The sequence below is a fragment of the Lethenteron reissneri genome, chromosome 30, assembly GCF_015708825.2.
Source record: "Lethenteron reissneri isolate LAM-NWPU_2019-01 chromosome 30, ASM1570882v1, whole genome shotgun sequence".
Classification (NCBI taxonomy): Eukaryota; Metazoa; Chordata; class Hyperoartia; order Petromyzontiformes; family Petromyzontidae; genus Lethenteron; species Lethenteron reissneri.
Genome location: NC_083808.1, coordinates 11,000,667 through 11,024,639, shown reverse-complemented (window position 1 = coordinate 11,024,639; position 23,973 = coordinate 11,000,667). Strand labels below are relative to the sequence as shown.

General features: G+C 42.6%; 1 protein-coding gene across 2 annotated transcripts in view; it reads right to left on the bottom strand.

Moving 5' to 3' along the window:
* Window positions 1–23,973, bottom strand: part of WASHC4 (WASH complex subunit 4) — a 99,559-nt gene that overhangs the window by 8,027 nt on the left and 67,559 nt on the right. For both annotated transcript variants that reach the window (XM_061563058.1, XM_061563059.1), the window contains exons 24-31: window positions 22,548–22,652; window positions 20,991–21,125; window positions 20,033–20,141; window positions 15,916–15,982; window positions 13,907–13,993; window positions 13,244–13,391; window positions 11,687–11,783; window positions 1,632–1,828 (exon numbers count right to left, since the gene is read on the bottom strand). In XM_061563058.1, coding sequence (XP_061419042.1) covers window positions 1,632–1,828; window positions 11,687–11,783; window positions 13,244–13,391; window positions 13,907–13,993; window positions 15,916–15,982; window positions 20,033–20,141; window positions 20,991–21,125; window positions 22,548–22,652 — 945 coding nt within the window. The remainder of the gene's footprint in view (window positions 1–1,631; window positions 1,829–11,686; window positions 11,784–13,243; window positions 13,392–13,906; window positions 13,994–15,915; window positions 15,983–20,032; window positions 20,142–20,990; window positions 21,126–22,547; window positions 22,653–23,973) is intronic.

Here is a 23,973-nt window from a genome sequence, read left to right as displayed (position 1 = left end):
GACTAATGCTTGCAACAGCTGTGCCCTGCTTCATGACAATCAGACTCATCACAGACATTCACCATCCATCTTGATGAAGCTGCCAGAAGCCCATGAAGATTGAATGGATTCCTGCAGGGATCGATCCTTGCCCCAGTGTTGTTCAATCCCTATACCAGTGACAATCCTGCGACATTCCCCCACGAGTTTATGTATGTGGATGACTTCGCATTGCTCATCCAAGCATGGACAAGAGGACATCGGAAAAGTCCTTGAAAAACATATAAAGACCAGAAAAGCTCACTTCAAGAATTGGCCTTCAGCTAAACACCTCCAAGAGCATCACCTCTGTGTTTCACCTGAACAAGCCGCGGAAACATTAAATGTCAACCTCTGTGGAACACCGCGAACACACCGCCAACACCCCCGCTACTTACGAAGTTACTCTAAATCGGATGCTCACCTACCGACACCACCTCATACAAGCCAAAAGGGAAACAACAACACGGGTGATCGTTTTTCAGAAACATTCAGCAACAACGTGGGGAAGCAACACCCGCACGTGAAAGATATTGATGCAAGCCCTGGTCCACTCCACCACGGAGTCCCACTGGGCCCCAGTCTGGAGTGCCAGCTCTCACACAAACCTTGTCCATACTTAAATCAACACCGCACTTCGGATCATTGGCGACACCGCCCTCAAGTCCACTCCACTCCCGTGCCTTCCTTCTCCTTTGCGAACCTCGCCCTGGCCAACATCCAACGCAATGCTGCGACAGCCCGGGGGTAACCACAAGATAATGGACGACATCGATCTGCCGCTCCAGCGAGACCAAATAGAGAACCCCCCACGCCACCGGCTGAAATTCAGAAAACTTTACGGGATGCGTGCCTCCATTCTATCAGCTCAAAATAAAACACTCGGTGGACGGAATCATGGGTGGCGATGGATATCTAAAAAAAAAATAACCTCATTGAGGACCCGACAGTGGAAGTACCAGGCTCCTCTATCTCATGACCAAGATGGACCTCGCGAAACGTCGCTTGAATGCAACGTGGGAGATGCACGTGCACCTTCCACAAATGGAGGATCAAAAAAATCACAAAACTGTGACTGTGGTGAAGTCCAAACCATAAAACACATCATTGATGAATGCGCCATTCATGCGCATCCCAGCAGTGTTGCTGCAATGCATAGTGGCTACTTCCTCCTTGGATTGATTGAAAAAAGAATAAAATGCAACTATTACATAGACTGATCCAACAGTACAGATAAACAATACCACACACTCGCAGGAGATAGTTTGCTTTTTGTATTTTACCAGCAAAGATGTATGCTGAGAAATAGCATGTCTTACCATTTTCATTACATGGTAAACCCTGCAATATTACTTGTCAAAGCTATATTGTCTTCCAATACAAATGAGCAATATGGTGATGGTCATCTCCATTGGTGGTCCTGAGCAAATGTCCCATGGCAGGGGCTAGTCAATTTAAAAGATGACCGGCCATTGGTTACATCCCACCACGTGGCACGCATTTTATCGACCATGGGAAGAAAACATGCCGAGTGAACGGCTGTCCAAGATTTCAACTTGCAAAGTTTTGCCTTCAAAAGACGCCATAAAAAATGTGCCCAATCCACCGGTTACCTGCATGTACACGTCGAGACGCTTCTGGGTGAGGTTCATGGTCTGCATGAGCTTCTCATCCTGAGAGCCGGTGATCGATTTCTGCTGCTTGGATGCTGCCTGCTTCTCACGCTGGTACTTTTCACGCACCGACTGGAACCAGTGCAGTGAGTCCAACTCCTGGTACTGATCCAGCAGCTTCAGGATGTACGCCACACCTGTGATTGAAGCCCGGGGGGACAGGAGGGAGAAAAAACAGGGGACACAGAAGCATTCCAAGAAATGCCCTTGAATAATGACAAGTCATTCATTCATCCAGGAAAACTCACTTGAGCATCAAGGCTTTTTTTATTGAGTGTAATGCTTTGGACATTTGGCCAACCGTTCAATGAACATGTTTGCATGTAAAATAACCTCCATGTTTACAAGTGTAGTGAGTAACTCGGAGACGATAAGACTTGGAGGCACTTCTTTATTAACAAGCACCATCGGGGTTAACACTTTATAATTAGTCCGTCTATTGTCGACGACGTTACTCAGTCAGCACATTTGTTTAGGCTGCCTGACTGGTGACACCCCGAGATTGTGAAGACGAAGAAGATGACATGAAGAATGGTGAAGACGACGAGAAGAACGGTGACGAAGACTTCAGCAGCACGACAGGGATCCTACTCCACACAACAGCCCCGAGTTCCCCTACAGGGGCCCCTCTTATACTGTCAGCGTGGCCACGCCCCCTTTCTAGAACCTACCAGCGGGTTCTTGGTGTGCCCCTTCTGTGACCTATCCCCTAGATCGCCCTCTGGTGTATCACGTGGCCTGCTGACGTCAGGGCTGCCGTACACAGCAGATCCTCTTTCCTGCAAGCAGCCAGCGCTATGCTGCCACACAACTATTCTATGCCACTACACAAGTAAACACACTTAGTGCACAAGTTAACACATGATGTGCTTATAAGGAACAAAGTACCTCTCTCCGCAGATGAGTTGGGAGTGCAAAATACCTGGGGTATCTTGATCTAGTAGTTGAAATTTTACATTCATGTATTTATATGGTGGTCAGATATCTCCCCATAGAACTTGCTGCACTGCCATATGCCAACTAGGCCTCGGCAAGGTAAGGTTATTTACCCTTTTTCCCGAGTAAAAGGGTAAAGGTTTCGACATGCCAAGGGGTAAGGTAAAGGGTTGGGTAAAGGTAGCTCTGAAAAATTACCCGGTAGGGTAAAGGAAGCGCGAAGTATTACCCGGTAAATATGGTACCTTGTTTACTGCTAAAAGCACAGTAGCACAGTGGCACAGTCCGTGGCCTCCATTCAATACGTAATATTAAAACACTTTTTTTTAAACGCTTTTATGAAATGTACGAGTAATGACAGAACTCCACGACTCCAGAAAGTGGCCCCGAAGCTTGCCATAATGTAAGGGACCGTGGCCAATTACAGCCAACGTCAGTTGAGCGTGGCCAATTAGACCCAAGCCGAAACATAACATATTAAAAATGTTTAAAAACAGATATATTTTATGATAGAATATAATATTGTCATCAGTATGACATAAGTATACCAAGTTTGCAGTCTATACCATATTGGGAAGTGGGTTAAAATTGAGTTACAAGATTTGAGGATACAACAACAACAGTGTGAGTTCAAAGAAAGCGTGTAAAATTGGAATCATCGAGAGTATTCTATATGAATAAAGCGCTCTACCTAGAATTTACCGTTATAAACCTTGTTCATGTGTAGTAGTTCCCCAGTAATTACCCTGTAGTCGGGTAATTAGTATGGGGTAAGGGTAAAAGGTAGGGTCGTTGCTTTTTACCTTTTACCTTACCTGATAAAGGGTAAAAGATAGGGTAGAGTGATTATATTGTGGTAAGGTAAAAGGTAAGGTAGGCTTGTTTTTTTAAACATTTTAACTTTTACCTTACCTTGCTGAGGGCTAATGCCAACTGCCTCGTAGTCTGGTGGCTCAGATATTTCATGCACATCTAACCAACCTAATAACCCTGCCTCTCGTGTTTAATTTCGGCTAGGAGTTACCGTGAAAAATAATGACACACAAACACATCACCAACTATTCAGTCTAATAACATGACAAATTTTCAGAAATTCACTACTCTTTCCAATAGGTTTAAACCCACCCAGTTTGACAATTAAACAATAGTCTCATGTTCATCACTGTCAGTGTATATGTCATATTTTGACATACTTGCATATTTCAATACGAAACATGTCACTTTATTCTAAGCACCACACAGGTGCTCCTCACGCTCAACACCAGGTACTCCTCTCGCGAACTCTCCTTCTCTTGCTCCGCTAGCCTGTTTACTCCGCACTCTGCTAGCCTGTCACGGATGCTCTCTCTCTCTGGCTCCGCTAGCCTGTTCTACGCTAGCCTCTTACTGTATACTCCGCTAGCTTCTCACCCCGCTAACCTCTCACTGAATATCCCACTAGCCTAATCTCCGCTAGCCTATCACTCACACTAAGGATTCCGCTAGCCTCTCCACCTCCAACCTCGCCCATGCCCCCAGCGGGGGTTCAGCCAACACCGCTGGGGAGGATGAGGTGTGGAGGGGCAAGATCCCAGACTTCTCTTGTATTGACTTCTTCATCTCCGATAGAAAGTAACATAGATAGAAAGTCGCGTACATAGAAAGTCACGTAGATATAAAGTCACGTAAACCAACTCAACTGCCGTTGCTTCACACATAACCTTATATCCTCCTCCTCCATTAATTGTCCTCAGGTGGCCCTCGTTAAGCCGGCGTCCTTCCGGCGCCTACTCCGTGTTTGCATTTGCAGCCAGCCAATCACTGCCTCTTTCCCTAATTGCTGGCGTCTGTCTGCTGTCTCCCAGGCCTCATGCTTGCACCTGCTCTTCCTGACCTGACCTCAATGTTTGCAACCCCGTACATGAATGCAACTGCTGTTTGCAAACCCTGCTCGCGTTACGCCACTACACATGTAAATACACATACCACAAAGCTCTATTGTTTTTCAGAATGTGGCCACGTAACGAGAGCTTTGTATACAAAACAAAGGTTAAAGCTACGTATAAATATATAGACAAACATTGTGCTCGGCTACAAAGACAATATTTGCAAATTCCGAATCTGAAAAGCATCTACGAAAATTGTTTAGTTAATTTATTTTCACTACAACTATACTTTCATTTAAAACTTCCAATCTGAAGGGTTCTACTCCATTGCCTCATATTAATTACTTCATTAAATAATAATGACTGTGAAGAGGAGTTAAGTGGTGGCGCAATGGCTAGGACACTGGTTTAATTTCCGGCCAGAGCATACTTCAGTGGCAAGTGATATCTAACCAAGTGGGGGCCACCCCACGACACCATTCACAAACTTGCACTGGCCAGCATGGTGAAGTGGATTGAAAAATGTATTTGATTGATAATTTTAATAATTTATTGGCATAAGTAAAGTGCTTAATATTTAAATGCAAATTGTTTGAAATATATATTTAGTCATAATAGATAATACAAAAATGTTTTCAGTATGTATGTAGAACTTCTTTCGCACCGTACATAGCCAACCGTGATAATTAGAGGTGCAGGGGAAGGACAACAAACGAAACTAACTAAAGACTAGGGTGGATTCCCGTCTGCCTGGGTGCCGCATGCCCAAGTGCTCGTGCGCAGTGGTGGCGTCAGCACGTGAATTTGCACGATGACATCACCTGGAGCATTGAATCGGGTTCGTGCGCGCTAACGGAGGTGAGGAAGGGAGATAAAAAGAGGTGAGGGAGGGATAATAGAGGAGGGTTATAGAGGAGGGAGGTGAGGAAGAGAGATGGCATCGAGAGGGAGATAGAGCAGGGAGGTGAAAGAGAGAGATAGACGGAGGGGAGGGAGGGATATAGAGGAAGGTGAGGTCGGGAGATATAGGCGAGTGGGGAAGAGGGAGGAAGATAGAAGCAGAAAGTGTCGGAGTCAGAGGGAGGAAGATACAGGAATGGAGAGGGGAGTTGAGAGACTGATAGGGCGTCAAACGGAGAGGAGACAGAGCAAAGCATAAAGAGGAGTGCAAGGGAAAGCGACATTAAGTAGGAGGGAGTATTAGGAAGAGACAAGAGAGACAGAGGGAGTATATTCTATAATATGCCAGTATATACGATAATGTACCAATTTCTACGATAATGTACCAGTATATACTATAATGGTACATTTTCGTTTATACTGTATTCATTTGTTTTCTTATATGACTGGGGCATTCTGGGTCAATGAAAGTGTCTAAAGTTTCGAGAGACAAAATAAGGGGTCACAGCGGAAAATAATATTAGATAATAGCTTGCAGTTTTCTCATCGCATGTAACCCGGATATAACACAAACCTTTTAAACACTTTCAAACGATGCTTGAACGCATAAATCTGTAGAGACACACAAAGGGGTCTCTACGCTGTTGCGCCAGCCACGCTGAGCACCGTGAGCATCCATTGGAGGACTGACGGACACATGACCGGGAGCGGGGAGCTCCGGTCTGAATACAGGAGGGGGCGTGGCCGAGGGCGGCGTGAGGCGGCGGCCAGGGGATAAAGGGGGCGCGCCGAGGAGATTCGGGGCTCGTTTTGGGGATCAACTGAAGAAGACTTCGCTCTTCGCTGCCTGCTCTTCGTTCGTCGTGTAGGTTTAGCTGGGAATCGTGGGTTAGGTAGCATGTGTGCTACAGACCCGTTGGCTAGCTAACTCAGACACACAGTGAACAGTCTAGGACAGTATAGCCACACTTAACAAGAGAATACAGTGATCACTGAGTTGTTTATTAAATGCGTTGCCTCCGCTAAAAAGTGTGTGCGCCTCCGTAATTACAAACTACAAATGCATTGGCTGTCTGTAACATGGGAGGCCATGATACCTCATGATAATTAAATGTGAATTAAATGTTAGAATAAAAAAAGTGTTGCTATTCGGGAATTAATCAAGAGCCTTCTCGACCAACGTGATGACATTGCACAGTGTGCTCGCCCACCATGGTACCATCGTGTGTGACTGTCGTCACATCCATTTAAAGCGTCACAGAATGCATGCATACGGACGATTGTTCTTTTTTGTTTTTGCAATTGCTTCCCCCTTGGCCATGATGAAGGATAAGAAGGGGGAGGTTAACGGAGGAGATGGAGTAGGCTGGGTTAAGTCCACGAAGTCCGTTGGATCGTGACGCATTTGGAGAAGAACCGAGATGCCCTGGACTGAATCTGCTTGCCAGCAATCGGAGGAATATCACACACTTATGCTGCAGGTTAAGAGGTCTACAGTCTGGAAGTTGTGGCGCAGTGAAACAGATGGTCTGTTTTGTGATTCCTGGACCGTACAATTACACGAGGTCAGTCTACCGGCACAGCATCTAAAATCGACGATGGCGTAAATGTGCTAACGCACATTATTCCATCATGGATTGTGAAGCTACACAGCTGTCTATGTGTTAATCAGGAACCAGCAACCGAAAGTAAATTAAAAAGCATGGTGACAGTAATAGTTAAGAGGCAGGCAGGACCACATTTGGCATCTTTTTCATATTTTTTTTAGCAGCCATCCCACTCTTAAGAAACTTTAAATTTGGAGGTCCCAGCAGGTAAAACTAATTTGAGGAAGTAATCTTGATGTCAGGCTGTATAAATAATTGCTTCTCAGAGCTGACAAGGCTGCGTGGGTATGTGTGATTGTGGAGCTGGACGGTGCTTTAATGCTATTTAAACAGCAGGATTGCATTTATATGCAATTGCAAACACTACAGCAATCAAAACTAATAATAATTTTCATTCATCTCATGATTGCTATAAATTTTTATCTGCAAACATATCAACTGCACACTTAAACATTACAAATCATGACTGCTTGAGCTCTTAAAAACTGTATTTTAAATAAAAAAAACTGTTGAACAGCATGACAATTGTATTCACAGCAGTACAACACATTGAATATGTTGAAGACAATGTTGATCATAGTCTAGCCAAATGGTTTTGTGTTTAGTGCTTGACTTGCTAAAAAAAGTTGTCCAATGTCCCTTTCCATAGACAAATGGAATTTCCACCAATGGCTGAGGCCTCCCAGTTGAGATGAGCACTGCTCAGTATTGGGATAGGGCCAGTGTTTATTTTTATCATGAGTTCCGAAAGGAAAAGACCAGGACTAACTGTTTAAAATATCTTCATCATCATTACACTTGTTTTATATATTTCACAGCTTGCCTTCAGGTGTTGTACACTCAACCAGCAGAAAAGTAAGCTTGAGTTTAACACTTTAGGCTTTCATGACCAATATCATCCATAGAGTGTTTTTGGGTTAGATCGCATAAATATATAATTGTGTCGTTAAAAACCGCCACCAACCGACAGTCAACTAGTAAGGGTTGTCACATAAACAGAACGTGCCAATTCGTCACCATTTCAGCACACCGGTGTGTTGGAGAGCCAAGCCACAACATTTCCAATCTACCGAAGCGATCAACAGAAGGAGTGTACAGGATTAACTGCATTTGTGGGAAATGTTATGTTGGGCAAACAGGACGAATGATCAGCACGAGACTAAAATAACATCAGAGAACTATTAAATACTCCCAAATACAACTGTCAGCAGTAGCAAAACACGCATGCCAACAAGGACACTCAATTAATTTTGATAATGTTGAAGTACTGTGCACAACCAGCTACTACTGGCCAAGACTAATTAGAGAATCTATCGAAATTGAAATAAATAAAAATAATTTTAACCGTTCGGATAGCTACCCACTTAGTGCTGCGCGGAAGCAAATCATCAAATAATACATTATTTAAATGCATGCGTATACAGGGCACCATACTTCAATAGGGATTACCGTTGGTAAGGCTATTTTAATACACACAATGGACAGAAAGTACAAGATCAAAGGGCTCACATAATGCGCATGCACAATGTACGTTGACTCAGTAATCCCCCCCCCCACTTTGCACAAGAGCGCAGAAGCGTGGTCACCACATCTATGCCTCTATATAAGGAAAGTAAGTTTGAATATACCAATGTGTTAAAATATGCATTATTACCCTGAAGGCTTTAATACCGTAAAAAAATGTTTATTCTTAATGAGAGCGAGAAGTTATTACGTGTCCTCATTGCCTTTATCATTGCTAAAAAGAGGTTATCCGGCCATAGTCCTGAGCATTCCTCACTCAATAATTACTAATTTACACAAAAGCAAACCTATCAGGCTGAACTGATCCCATGAGATCTGCCACCCCTTTCATCGGGGCTGTTTATTGACTCACGCTACCTTCTTGTGTATGCCACGTATCCACAGCCATCGGGAAAGGATGCTAGCTTCACAATCCGGGCATGATAAGTCGACCTCAATAGGCTGAAATAGCATGAAGGGAGTTGGAAAACGAGGACTGGGAGGTCCATTTAATAAGATAGCCACACACTATTTCCTGGGACACCCTCGAAACCCATTCTTGATGTCATGGGGGTAAAGGTTGGAAAAAAGATGTGCCTGTAAGAAGATTTTCACGGAACTTCTTCCATGAAAATTCCTTCAAGTGATGCATTTGGAAACATTTATCCACATGGCCATGCCTACAAAACTCTGGGTGTTTATTACCAAACCAAGAAAATTTGCTTTCGCATTGTAAATGTGCATGTCACTGTGCAGTTTTGAATATACTAACATTATACATGTCTGCAGTTAATGCATATTGCAAATAATTTTTTTTTTCATATTAAACGAGACAAACGTTTTATAGCAGGATAGTCTGGGTGGATACCTGTCATGCTGGGTGCCATGCTCCCAAGTGCACATGCGAAGTGATGGTGCTATCACGCACATCGGCGGAATGACATCACCCGCATCCCACAGCTTTGAGACTGATTACTGCACGCTGACGTCACGTCTTCCTCCCAACCCACCTTCCACCCCAGACACGTATCCCCCACAAATGCAAGAGAGGAGAGACACAGAGGAAGGTGCAGGAGGGAGGTGAGGGAGGGACATAGAGCAAGGTGTGGGTGAGAGACAGAGGAGAGATATAGAGGAAGATTAGGAAGAGAGAACAGGGAGAGAGAGAGGGAGAGATGGTGAGGAGAGGGGCAGGGAGAGAGTCAAAGGGCATGTAACGGAGTAGAAAGAGAGCAAAATGGAATGAGGACAGAGAGGGAACGTTGCGAGCAGAGGGAAAGAGGCTAGGGAGAGGCAAGAGAGAGATTGAGATGAGAAAGGGAGAGGTGGGAATAAGGAGAGTGATAGGTGAGAGAGAAACGGAGAAAAAAGGGGGAGGAAAGTGGGTGACATACAGCGAAGGGAGGAGAGGGGGCAGCATTGAGAAACAGAGAGAAACAACGTGAGATAATCAGGACAAATTGTGATACACGTCACAGAGAAGGCAAGGTAAAGGTGGAGAAAGACAGGGCTCTATTTAAGTTGGGAGGGACGGACGGATGGACAGTCGCGTCCAAAGGATGTGTGGGTTGCTATTTATATATTTTTAAATACGACACTGCACTTTTTGTTCTTTGTAATTAAGTTTTCAACTATAAAAACAATTGACAAAATGTCTATATATGTGAAAACGTCATTGAAAAGTCACCTTGCAACATCTAAAGACATAACTCTGTATGAAGCCATTGCACATTTCATGATAAAATACTTTGAAAATGTGTAGTGTTGAAAAAAAACCAAAATATAAAATGCAATTCATGTGGAAAGCCACCACTGATTTCTAATTTAGTTTGCTTTATACTCAATTTTATCCTACTTGTGTTATCTGTGTCACATCATGAAATGAGGTACACATTTGAGCTCTCACAGAGCAGTGTATTGTCCAGAATGAAGGCAATTTTACAGAACTTCTGAAATTCCTTCAAGTGACCACTTTTATCCACACACCAGGCAATTCACTTTCCCACATGCGTGACTAGAGACATGGCATACGACGTTTCGGGCGCAACACAAGCGTCCATCATCCGGTGGGAAAGTATGGTCTGCTGCTGAGGCAGACCGTAAAACAGTAGACCACCTGATGATGGACGCTTGTGTTGCGCCCGAAACGTCGTGATTTAATTTAGTTGTTTTCATTAATTTAAGTACATTTTTTTACCTACGGGACTTTACCGAAAAAACCAAAGAGTATGAATCCTTGCAGTCACGAAAGCTTCAAATCTAGAATAGGCGAGAGATGGTTATATAGGCCTCGGCAGTAGGGGGGGGGGGAGAGAGAAGGGTTGAGGAGACGGGGCATAAAGTGGACCCAGCAGCAGCACCAGGGTCACTGGAGTAAAGTGGGCCACCACGGCAGCACTGGAGAGGTCGGCTGCAGGGTGGAAGAGAGTGACCCTGGTGCTGTTGCGGGGTCCACTTTATGCCCCACCGCGTCCTCTCCCCCACTACTGCCAAGGCCTATATAACCTCGTGCCACAGCAGATCTCTCGCCTACTTCAGCAGTTTATTTTCTTGCTGTGGTTGTCCCACCTGATGACGATTTCTTGTGTTGCGATCGAAACGTCGTGATTTATTATTTTTCTACCTACGTGATTTTACCGACAGAACCAGAGTATGGATTCCTGAAGTCACAAAAGCTTAAAATCAAGACAGAGACATAGCAGTCAAATGGCTTGCTTGTTTTCATTCAGAACTGGAATTTGGCAAGATTAAGTAAAAAAATTATCAACGTGATATTCGTTTTGGGCAGCTATTGGTTATGCTACATTTGAGAATCCACAGGTATGGGAACCTGGATATTAATCGTGGATCTCAGCAGTGGTGGCTTGGTGCTTCTGAGCCCCAAGTCACCAGGCCACCTCTCTGAGAAAACGAGTTTTTAGTCACTGTTAACAATTATCAATTTCATAGGAGGATACATTTCAACATTCTCCAACTACGCAGTCATCTTGGAATGTAATATTGTGCAAAGTGCGCTGTCAAAAATAACAGCACCAAATATCCTCAAACCTGCTATCGCAATAACCTTTTCAGCTGCACAAGCACATTTTTCAAAGCGAGGTGAAGAGTATTCAATATTGGATGTGTTTTGTCCTCCAAAGCATTGCTTTCAAGTTCACAATTGTATTCAATAAATACAGCTTACCCATAGCAAAGCCATCATCGGTGAAGGCAGCACCCACTTTATTTTTCTTGTTCAGCTTGTCCTTGCAGCTGATGGAATGCTCCACAAAGTTCAGTGTCTAAAAAAAGACAATGGCATAACATCAAAAGATCAATAATACAGCAGTCTTGAACCAACAATGCAACGTTTACTATGGTCAGCACTGTTGATAGAAAAGGTACCAGCTCAAATCCCCGGTTGGTAGCCAAGGCAAGCCCATCATGTCTCCAAAGTGCTGAGAATGTGTACCACTTTGTGAGAAGTCAACAACGGTTGTCTTGCCAACAAACCGGTCCCCACTATTTCAGTGATGGAATTTTCCTTGCTGGCTCAGGATCTCCCACAGCCAACAAAAATATATGCGTGTTACATATGTTTTTAATTAAGAAGAGATACACCTTAATTTGACTTTTAATTATATTCATGGGGAGATGCACATGCTTAGGGCAATGTATAAAAGTTTGATGGTTATGAAAGATAGACATTCTTGATAATATCTCTTCGAAAGTTCAATTTTGCTCATTTTGGCAAAAAATGACTGAACTTCATGAAAATAACTACTTGATTCAAGTGATCTTTGTTATTGGCCCTTTGCCTAAAATGCTAATTCCACATTCCTATGGTGGAGACCAATATCTCTGTAGGATGATCATTGTTGACTTCCCACGAAGTTGTATTGATTTTAACAACATTTTGCTCAGTCACCATCCAACCAGGATTTGAATGCACAAGCTACAGATTACATTGTAAAGCAAGCAAGCACTTATAGGGGACTGTAAATCTGATATTTGAGCCAGCTATGAATGAAAGTTAGGCATCCACATACCGAATAGCGCCATTTAAAACTTTTCCAGATTACATCTTAATCTCTCACCACTTGTCCAAATAAACTGCCTACAATGCAAAATATATCAATCCCTGTACTTCAGACAAACGCATAAGAGGTAAGCCCAGCAAGTAATATGTGGGAGCCAACAATTTATATTCAGCGTAGTGTTTGGGGCAAATCCACAGAGGGCATAACACCGTACCATGAAACACGGTAATCACTGGAACAGAAAGAGCACCAATTATTTCAATTTTGGCAGAACTTAAACTCAAGAGCAACATACAAAATGTTCCGATGGAAGCAATTGCAACTTACGCCAAACCTTCTTGATAAAACCTCAGGAAGTTTCACGAATTAAAATGTCAAGTGAGACATTAAAACCTTAATGCGTGGTGCATTAGTGAAAAAAATGCCCAGCTACTGACTATACTCAAGTACTCTGGAGGCAAGATTGGTGGGGATCACACAATAATATTCTGCTAAACTTCCAACCCAATGGCCTGCTGACGATGACACCTCAAGCACATGGGTTCATGAACCAGTTGATCGAAATTTCTCAGTGCTATTTCCTTACTTGTAAAAAAAATGGCCAAACATCTTAAGCAGGAATGTTCAGACAAAGAGTGTTATATTGAAACTCATTTCTTTTGGAAAAAATAAATGTTATTGTTAGATGTGCATTCTGAGAGCCGACATGTTTATTCCTTTACCAGTGGAGGGACGATGATATAGAAATTTCGGAGATGCATATTCTTGGAGCTGCGGAACTCGGGAGCAAAGACATCCACCAACATCTTAAAGTACTCAGTTCCCTCTGCAAAGTTCCTTGTCAGGGTTCCAAGGACTGCATCTAGGTGCCTGCCCAGGAACATTTCAAAGGGACACACACAGAGACCATGTTGACAATGGGGTGAAAATGTATTTTAATTCAAGCTTCATATTTCACTTATTATCTCTCAAGCAAATAAGATGGAACATTTTTCGAACCTATAACCAGCCTGGCAAAATTCCATTTCATTTTACCGACCAGAGCTGAGCTGGGCTCCAAAAAACACTAGATTCAAATTATAGTTTGTTTAAACAGGTTGAGAACATCAACTCACTCCAATAAAAAATGTGATTTTAATACGAGTGACTGCCTGAATTCAAAACCTAGCATTTCATGTGCCAATTAAGTGGGAAGTTCCCGTCGGAGGCATTTGACCAGGACAAATGAATAGTTTTCCATTGTCAATTTGTCCTCTAAATCTCTTTCAGTCGTTATAATCTTCTTATGATTTTATATTTTGCATAATTATATCTGAGCAATTAAATTATGAAGTGAAATCACAATGCTCTGCAGAGCTAAAACCTGAACAAAACGCTAAACTCACTTGGCAGCTGCTATGGCCTCCGCTGAAAGGCCATCTTCTTTCACCAATTCCTCAAAGTTCACGATGTCCTCAAGGTCAGGAACAAATCTGTGGGAGTTTACAAACAGTGAGTGATCCACAGTGCCAACTGGGAGTCAAACTGACATCCACCCCTAATGTGAGAAATAGATTATATCACTTGACTTAAAGCTTTCGTGACTGCAGGACTTCATATTCTTTGGGTCTTTCGGTAAAGCCACATAGATAAAAATAATAATAACAATATCACGATGTAGATGACACGTTCGTTATCTGGCCACATGGCCTACCAGCTCTGGACTAATTCTTCAACCACATCAATTCTATACACCCAGCCATTAAATTCACTATGGAGGTGGAAAAGAATGGCAATTTACCATTCTTGGATGTTTTAATTGAAAAACCTGATGGCTCAATGGGACACTGTCTACAGGAAAGCCACCCATACGGATGCCTACCTAAAACCTGACTCCCACCACCATCCATGCCAGAAGAATTCCTTCATCAAAACTCTACACCATAGAGCTCATTGTATTTCCGACCATCACCATCTAGCCAGTGAACTGGAGCATGTACACAAAGCCCTCAAGATGAATTCAGACTACACAACCTGGAAAGCTATCACCCCAACCACTGGGAAATAACCAGCAAAAACGAGCGCTCTGAACTCGCTAAATTGAAAAAGAGAGATGACAGTCATTCTTTCAGCCGACAAGGGCAATGCTACTGTCATCATGGATAAAACCACATACAACAACAAAATCCAGGACCTTCTTAATGATGGCAGTTACACCAATATCAAGAAAGATCCTACCAACCGCCTCGCTACAAAAACCAACAATATCATCACAAATTCGACTTCTCTAATCCAACGAAACAAGCAGCTCTCCCTTAAACCTTCTGCTGCTAGACCACCCAGATTCTATGGTCTTCCAAAAATCCATAAAGAAGGTACTCCACTCCATCCCATCGTTTCCACCATCAACTCACCTACCTATAAACTAGCCCGATTTCTGTCTGAGACCTTGCTTCCATTCACGGGCAAGACTTTCTCAGCAGTACTTCATTCAGCTCACTTGGTCTCTCTAATCAAGGACATCTCACTGTCTCCAGACGATTTGCTTGTCAGCTTTGATGTAGTCACTCTGTTCACCAAGGTTCCTGTACTTGACACCTTAGCAATCATTGAAGACTTGGTCCAACATGGATTGAATCCGGATGTACCAACTTTGGTGAGGCACTGCTTTACCAATACTTACTTCACCTGAAATGGCACTAATGTCCTGCACTTTGCGAGTTGAAAGCCCACTTATATGCATTCCCTATTTTGCAGGAGACATGGGTATCCAGCATTTTGTCGGGCAAGTTTACAGTGTTTACACTCAATATTGCAAATTAACCATGGTGTTGTAAAAAAAAACCCAGCACACTTGTGTACCATTCTCATTGACGATGTTGATGTCACAGGGTCTTTTAATTGCCATGTGAGAGAAAGCAGCGTGCTTTGGTAATTCAATGCGTACATTTTACTGGATGGCTGATTGAGAGGCTATTCACAAGCACAAAAAACCTCATCATCGCTGTCATTACCACTACAGTATAAAAGAACAATCTATATTAGCCTCTTCTTCTGGGCAGTTGATGTTCTTCAAAGGACAGAGATGACAGCCTGATTGAATGGTGCAAGAGTTGCGGACGATGCTTTACACTTGCTGCTCGAAAAAGTAGAGCGCAAAACCAGCAATGAATGAAAAGCCATTCCAATCAAAGGCATCATCCTGATAGGATGAAGGAGTATATTAATTCATTATATATCATATGGCAATTGAGCCAAATAGATTTTTTCGTGTAATTTTCACCGTCTCATTTGCGATGCTTATAATGTTTTTCCCACCGTTTCGTTTGTATAATTCTGTTCATTGAATTAATCTAAATGCAATATAATCACATACTATCTTAACATGCATAATGGAACTGAAAAATGGGCAAACCTGATCGCATTGCTGCAGCAGTGGAGTCCTCCAGACCGGATCATACGCACGTAGCCCATGGCATTCCCTGCATATCCGTGTAGAAAAGACATACATTTCATACGTGTTAATTTTATCAAGAAAAAAAACCTCATTGAGCCCCCAAGCAGCTTCAGGAGGGTCTTGGCTTGGGAGGCTTTGCCAAAGAGGCAGTGGCATGGCCCAAGTGTTTGTGGTTCAAATCCAGCAGGCCGACCTGGTTATTACTGCGAGTGTATTACGTGTACAAAATACATGCCATTGGTTCAAAGCAAGTACTGTGGCCACCTGTATTTTGCATAATTTCAAGCAATAACGGCACATCCAGGCATATGGATGAGTAATTGAAAATGCCTAAATAAAAGTGAATTAACTTGAAATGTTGCTGGATCGTTTACATGTGTGTAATTAAACATATTTGCAATTCTTTTTTTGCAACAAAAAACATGCCAGCAGTGATTTCCTGTCCAAATGAATATGTGATGGTGCCGATCTCCATTAAACAGTGACCAAGAGTAAGTGAATCCATATTCCTATGCGTCAGTGGAAGTCTCTTCCATAGGTCAACCGCTGTTGACGTCCCATTAATTGGGTTACCCCAGTGTGATTTGAAACAGCAATCTGCTAATTACAAGCTTCCATATTTAACCAATGCGTCATAGTGGGATTTGTCCAACAATACATTACTCAATTAGAATGACACAAACTATAAATACTTTTTCAAGAATTGTTTTTTTCTTTTCACAATAGTATCGAGTGTGCTATCGGCATCATGTCATGAGAAAATCCAACTGCATGTTGGCGAACGGTCTGTGGAAGTAGATAACACAAACCTACTTCTGAGATCCCTTCAAAAGACCTCTTATCCACACAAGGGGGCAGCAATTTCTCATCTGCTTTGCTGCAACAAGAACGTTCTTCACATGATAAACTGATATTTTAATTCTCGCTGCTGTAATTTAGCCAAATATGATTTAGAAATGTAATGGTGCTTTTTATGTCATTGATGACCAGGCTGAAACATCAACCTACTCCACTTGACACCTGGTGCAATGCGCTTTGCCAATTTTTTCCTACACGATGGAATAATACAGTGAAATAGTGTAATATTCTTTGGTTGTTTCGGTAAAGTCACGTATAAAGATCAAATAATAAATTAAATTAAATAATAGCATACGACGTTTCGATTGCAACACAAGCAATCATCATCAGGTATAATGAAATAGCGACATAGAATCTAACCATAAAACTATAGACAGACATATAAGCAGACAGATATCACCAAGATACATAGAGAGGATTTTTTTTTTTTAAGATAGTGTAATATTTTTACAGGGCATTATAACAATTGATTAAATCCATGATTCAGGGAATTAAATTTTCGGCTAGAAAAGTCACGAATTACACACGATGTTTCTCATACTCTGCTTCTCTCTCTCCCACGCCAACTACAACTCTGATGATTCATATCTCTCTATACAGTTTCTCACTTCATTACCTCTCTCATGCCATCTGCTTATCTCTCAATATATTTCCACGTCATGTCTCTGCTCTTTGCACTCCATAACCTGTCATGTCTCTCTGTTTCTCTCTCATTGCATTCATCTCTTCGACTGTACCACACTCTGCCTCTCTTGCTCCATGCATCTCCAGTCTCTCATCCTGCACACCTCCTTCCTGCCTCTGCTTATAACCAAATTGCCCTGACTTTAGAAATGTGCCACTATTTCAATCTGCCAATCTCCAGGCGGAGATAACAGTTGTTAAGCGGCAGGTCGACAGCGTCCATAGAGGTTCGCCTTTTGGCTATTTCTGACTTTCACGACCGTGTGCTCGAAGTCCCGGTGGGTTCTTCGTCAGTGCTGTCTCGGCTCCTGAGAGCCTCGGCTCTGGGGAGCCCTACTAGGCGGCCAGCGTCGGTGGCCCCTTGAGGTTTAAGTTGGATACTCTCTTGTGCCCCCCCCCCTCCCCCGTTTGAACCGATGGCTACGGTTTCAGAGTGATTAGTGACCTTAACCCTTTCCCATTCTGAGACGTCTGTAAGTTGCAGGGTGGGTCCCATTCACTGCTGAATCTCGGAATGTGTAAGTGGTTAGCGTTAATTTTAGAGAGGCATAGTGCCGCTGTTTTCAAAGACATTGTACTCACCGCAGAGAATTGTAGTGACATGACCGCACCCTATGATAGCTGGTGCCAAACTGTGCAACACGCCCTCCAACGTGGCCTTTTACTTCCGATTCCATTTCGAATGAAGTACGTCATCGGAATGGGAAAGGGTTAAAAAACATCTTTTTGGTGGCCATCGTGAATGGCCAGTAGGGCGGGAGAACTGCAGGCATTGTCGGCCCATACCGCTTCGTGCACTTCCAGTTGGACAAGGTTGCGTTGACGATTTCTCCTCAGTTTTTGCCTAAGGTAGCCTCGACCTTTCATTTGCAGCAGAAGCTGCATTTTACAATGTGTCCTGTGCCGTTCACTTTGGACAAAAGAGCGCTCCACACTTTAGATGCGGTGAGAGCATTCAAATTCTATCTCCAGAGGACAGCGGGCTGGCGGAAATCGCAATAGCTGTTCCTCCTGTAATTCCGTGTGGCCAAAGGAGTGCATTAGGAACTGCTCTACTCGCCAGCTGAGAAGGATCCCCCAGTGGGGTTGATAGCCCATTCCACTAGGCTAGTGGTGATTTCATGGGCCAGGGCATTCAACATGTCGTGTCAGTGGATGTCATTTGCAAGGCGGCTACTTGGAGGTCACCAAACACACGGTTGATATTCTTGGTTCTTTCGGTAAAGTCACGTAGAAGGGAAATAATAAAATAATAAATAGATATTTCCCTTCTACGTGACTTTACCGAAAGAACCAAGAATATGAATCCCTGCAGTCACGAAAGATTTAAATCAAAATTTAAACACGCGGTTGTCCAGTATGACAGACTGGACACCTTGGCTTCGCAAGGCGCCTTCTTCGGAAGAGCAGTGTTGACTGCTGCTATATAATGAGTAGCCTCTCCCTCCTCCAGGTACCAGCTCTGCTATGGTTGCTGAATGTTACAAATAACATTGGACCGGTGGCCGGCTGTATACGATAATGAGAAAAAGAGGCATGGTACCTTGGAAACACTCATTTCGCTCGTACATACAGCTGGCCACCAGTTCCCCACCCATGCGTCCCCACAAACGGCTACTTCTCGCGATCATTGGGTGAGTCTGCCAGGGTTCATCTTTCGATGAAGAGGTAAATGGCACATATTCGTTCTGCCTGTGTCCATAGCCTCCTTTCAATATACTTACACTTCCAATATGAGGAGTGACCACTCCTTGTGCTCTGTTCAATGTCAGACTTCTCACTTCTCCCCCTCTTCTCTACATGGCCTAAGTTGTGTCCATGGATGATGTTTGGAGCAGGGGCACACCCCCACAGCTACCCCTCCCCCCCAAACTTGCCACCATTATTAATCTATTTTCAGTAGTCCACAATTAAGATTAAAAAGACATTAATTATATGCACTGGCGGTTCCTAATTTGAGAAAAAGTCCGTGGAAAGAGAGTGTTTAATTTATTTGTGTGTCCACCTACTGGGAGTGTGCTTTGCTACCAATAGTGAGGCTAATGGGTTAGGCCAGGGGTCGGCAACCAAAATAACAAGAAGAGCCATTTCTTTCCAATTCGGTACAAAATTCAGTATTTCAAGAGCCGCAATGCATCTGAGTACATACGTACTCATCGTCAAGAAGCAGCCCGTAAAGAGCCGCATGCGGCTCCGGAGCCGTAGGTTGCCGACCCCTGGGTTAGGCGATGGGGAAGTGCGAATATGGTTGTAGAGGGCACTTAGTGCCTGCTTTTAAAAACCTCATCCGCAACGCGTTTCATGGTCTGAGAGAAATTTCTGAATGTTTTGATAACACTGGACCGGTGTGGCCAGCAGTATGGGACAAGAGAAACACGTTTTTACCAGGGTACAAAACCTAATTTTCAATGTATTATTTTAATTAAATATTCAACCTTTTCCTCCCTCCAGCAAGAGGTGAAAAAGGTCAGACAAATACGTCATTGTGCCTATTCGAGGTAACACCACAGACGTACAAAGAACACAACCTTACCGATCTGACTGATGAGCTGACGGAACTGGTCCAGGTAGCTCTGTCCATCCGAGCTCACCCCCAGCTTGCGAATGCCGCGGTTGAACTTGTCTGCACGTTCAAACGGGTACTGCCAACACCAGCAAGCAGAATTATAAATAATAGAACCACGACCATCACACAAGCTGGAAGGGTGTGAACATTGATACTAATCTCTCCTAATCAATTCATTTTGTGATTTAAAATGTGTAATTGCACATTTTACTAAACTACCAAATACGATATTCACTTTTACGCAATTTTCATACAACATAATGCAAATTTGATAGTATTTGCAAATTACATTAATCAACACCTCATAGATAATTTGTATTATGACCACAAAACAATCATTTTTCCATAGCACTTGTCAGGCATTTTCTTAAAAGCCCTTATATGCTGTGAATGTTACTGCAGGCGTGATTAAATTGTACAGTTTTATTTAATTATTTGCACGCAGATATGCGCGAATCAATATCCATGATGCATAGGCACTATATTTATGTTTTAGAAAGAGTTTATGCTAGACTATTTTCCACTATGTGAATAGTTAATCATACATTTGCTGAAATGAGCAATATTGAGGTTTTCAACTCGTGCGTAATGTTTGCAATGCCATTTGTAAATTGCAGTGAAACCTACGGTGGAAATTATACATTCCTATGTTGGGAGTTTCACAATAAAAATATTTTGTCACAGGAATTCTCACAAAAATCCTTAAAGTGCTCTTAACCCTTGACACAATAGGGGACACACCTTCCCAAAAACTATCCAAAAGGACTGTTTTGTCACATGGCAGTAAAACTAGATATTTTTTGTTATTCTAAGAGGCAGAATTTAGCCAAACCAAGTGTAAAACCAAATGCAATGGCATATTTTGTGCAGTCATCTATGATTGGGCTGAGATTGTTACAAGCAGCGACAATTATGCTGAGGTCACCTTTGGGTTGCTCTGGTCCTTTGTCTCCTTAAAGAAGCGAATGTCCTTGATAAGCCGCGACTTGATGTGCTCGTCGTACATGAACTGGCTGAAGATGAAGAACTTCTTCCTCAAGAACTGGTACGTGAAGTTCACCTGCAGAGCGACACCGGAACACAGCTTCGGCGAATGAAGGCGATTGCAGAGCGAGATCAAACACTCCAAACATTAAATCATTGCATTTTTCTGGAATCAAATTTTTTAACTAATTTGACATACGTGCGTTTTGAGAAAGGGTTTTTATTTCAGAGACAGAAATATTTTTTGCTAAGATCTGCATAGGGTTCTTCCATTCATTTTAAGATTACATCTCTGTTATATGTCTTTTAAGAGGATCTACCATCTGTGAACTCTCAATCATCAACCTTATTTTTACTGATATACACTCAATTCATTGGTATGACATCTTCAATCATTGTGAAGCAATTTACAGAGTTATATATATGTATTCAATATCTTATTATGGATCTCTATCTCTTTTGTAACTCTCCTCTTCCTCCAAATTCCTTCTTTGTTGTTTCAGGCAATATGAAAAAATTGTTTCTCAGATGAAGAGCAGGAAGTGGAATAAATTATGCTTGATGTATACGCTGCCCTTCACAGTATGACTAAAGGTTGTTGGTGCAGATTGTGTAATTGTGAACATTATTAAATAAGTGGGATAAATCATCTAAACAAAATATGGAAAATATTTGTGTATGTGTGTATAAATTTATTTTGGTAAGAATCCTTAAGTCACAATCAGAAGGTTGTGAGAGTTAAAATCACAGTTTGGGAGTCAACTCAGCCCATCATCTCTACAGGATCGATAAAGTTAGTACCAATTTGTAGAACGAGACCAATCATTGTCCTATTGAGGAAGAGGCCCACACCATAGAAAACACGGGATATATTTCCACCAACAGAGTGAAGTGATTTTCACAAAAGTGCAATTGACGTATCACAGGAGCATACCTAATTTCAAAGAAACCACAAAGTAGCATGCAGACATATAGCGAGAATCGCAGTGGTAAAGTAATCAGCATCGGGATAACCACAGCCGGAAAAGGCTAACAGTGGCACACAAGTAAAAACTGACTATACTTGGGTATTGGTGGAAAAAATTACGCGTGTGAAGAGAATGACTGGGAGAAGTGTTGCATTTTGGGGAAGTTGTCACGCCACACACCCAATGCAATTTTAAGAAAAAGCATTTTAAAGGCAGATGCTACCAAACACAGAGTGCGTGCCCTGTATACAGACCACATAGGTTGTGTGAACTGGCACATGGGTTATGTGACCAATCTGACATGCATTTTACGAATCAATAATGGCAAAAGAATTTCAAAGTTACATTACAGTGTGCCATAATGACACAGGGATACAGCACTTGTGGTCCTAACATCACTTCAAGTCTTTTTTACGCAATGCTAAAGATCAAACGTGTGTCATGTAGCCCATGCGTATCCATAAGAGCAATGTATTTTCTCTTCAGTTTTCCTTTAACAAAGAGGGAGAGTGTGAATGATTGCCCCACACCGTAGTATTCATGATGCCCGTGCCGTGGGTTCGGATGGAGTTGGCAATGTGCCGGATGTTGATTGTATTCAGATGCTTATTGTTGCTGGATCGCTCAATGAATATCTGCAAAAAAATACACAAAATGCACAAACAATGAGCCGTTTGCAAGCACCGATTAAGACAGGCAAAGCAACATTGTGGAATTATGTGGCTAGCACCACTTCTCTCTGTCTCCCAGGCGGTGATGTTCATACACTTCGCATGGTACTAACTTCACATTGTCCTCAATAGAGGTACAGAATAGGTCAGATATTGACCCTTTCCCCTTCCGAGACTGCAAGTTGCAGGGTGGGTCCTGTTCACCCCTGAATCTCGGAATGCGCAAGCGGTTTTATGTAAATTTTAAAAAGAGAGGCGTAGCGCTGCAGCATTTCAAGACACTGTACTCACCACAGAGAACTCTAGCGACACGACCGCATTCTATGATAAGCTTACGTCAAACTGTGCAACATGCCCTACCGCATGGCCTTGTGGAGCCTCGGTACCGATAAAGTTATTTTATTCTAGTATTTATTCCGGCTCTGTTCCGACGACGTACACGTACGTCGATGTATGTACACGTACGTATAAAATCATGCTGTATGCCCCAAATCTCATTGGACCATGCTAGCTAATGAAGCTAAGCCTGATTTGTGCTTGGTTGGTTGATTACAAGTGTATAGGTGTTGTAGGCATATCGCTGAGGGCTGCGAGGTGCCAGTACAAAAATGGCAGACATCACGATAGATTTGTTACACTCACTGATTTGATTCCGTGTGGACTGAATGTGTCTATGCGAAGCGTTTCAGTGTTTATATTCCATCACATACGTCGAGTTCCTGTTTCTACTCACATGCCAAACACTCCTTAAATGGAGGTTACCCTTTTAAAAAGTCTTCACACTCAAATATTATTACATGGCCAGGAATCAAACCCAGGTTGCTTGGATGTTAATGCAGAATGCTGGCAACTGCTCCTCATACATACATGCACACATGCACACACTCACATACAAAGATAGAGTCTATAAAAAAGCCACATCAGAAACAAAGACAACACACAATGAAAGCCCCGTTCTTTAAACAAGATAATAAAAAAACACAATGAATGCATGAAATGTCTCTGAAACTTGAAAGCTATCAGCAGTTGCAGTTATCTTCAGAGTATTCTTCTCTGTATGTTTGAGAATGCAAGCAGCCACGTGCATTCAAATAAACGGGGTTCAAAGTGACACCAAAAGCCAAATATTTCCATCTATGCTGACAGTAAGGACCTACTCACAGGGTCAAATATGCTTAACAAAACTAATGGCTCCGTACAATAGTGTACCATGCTTTTGTATCAGTGTCACATTTCATCATCACCTCATTTGGAGTACTGTACAGCCGGGCACAACGTTACAATA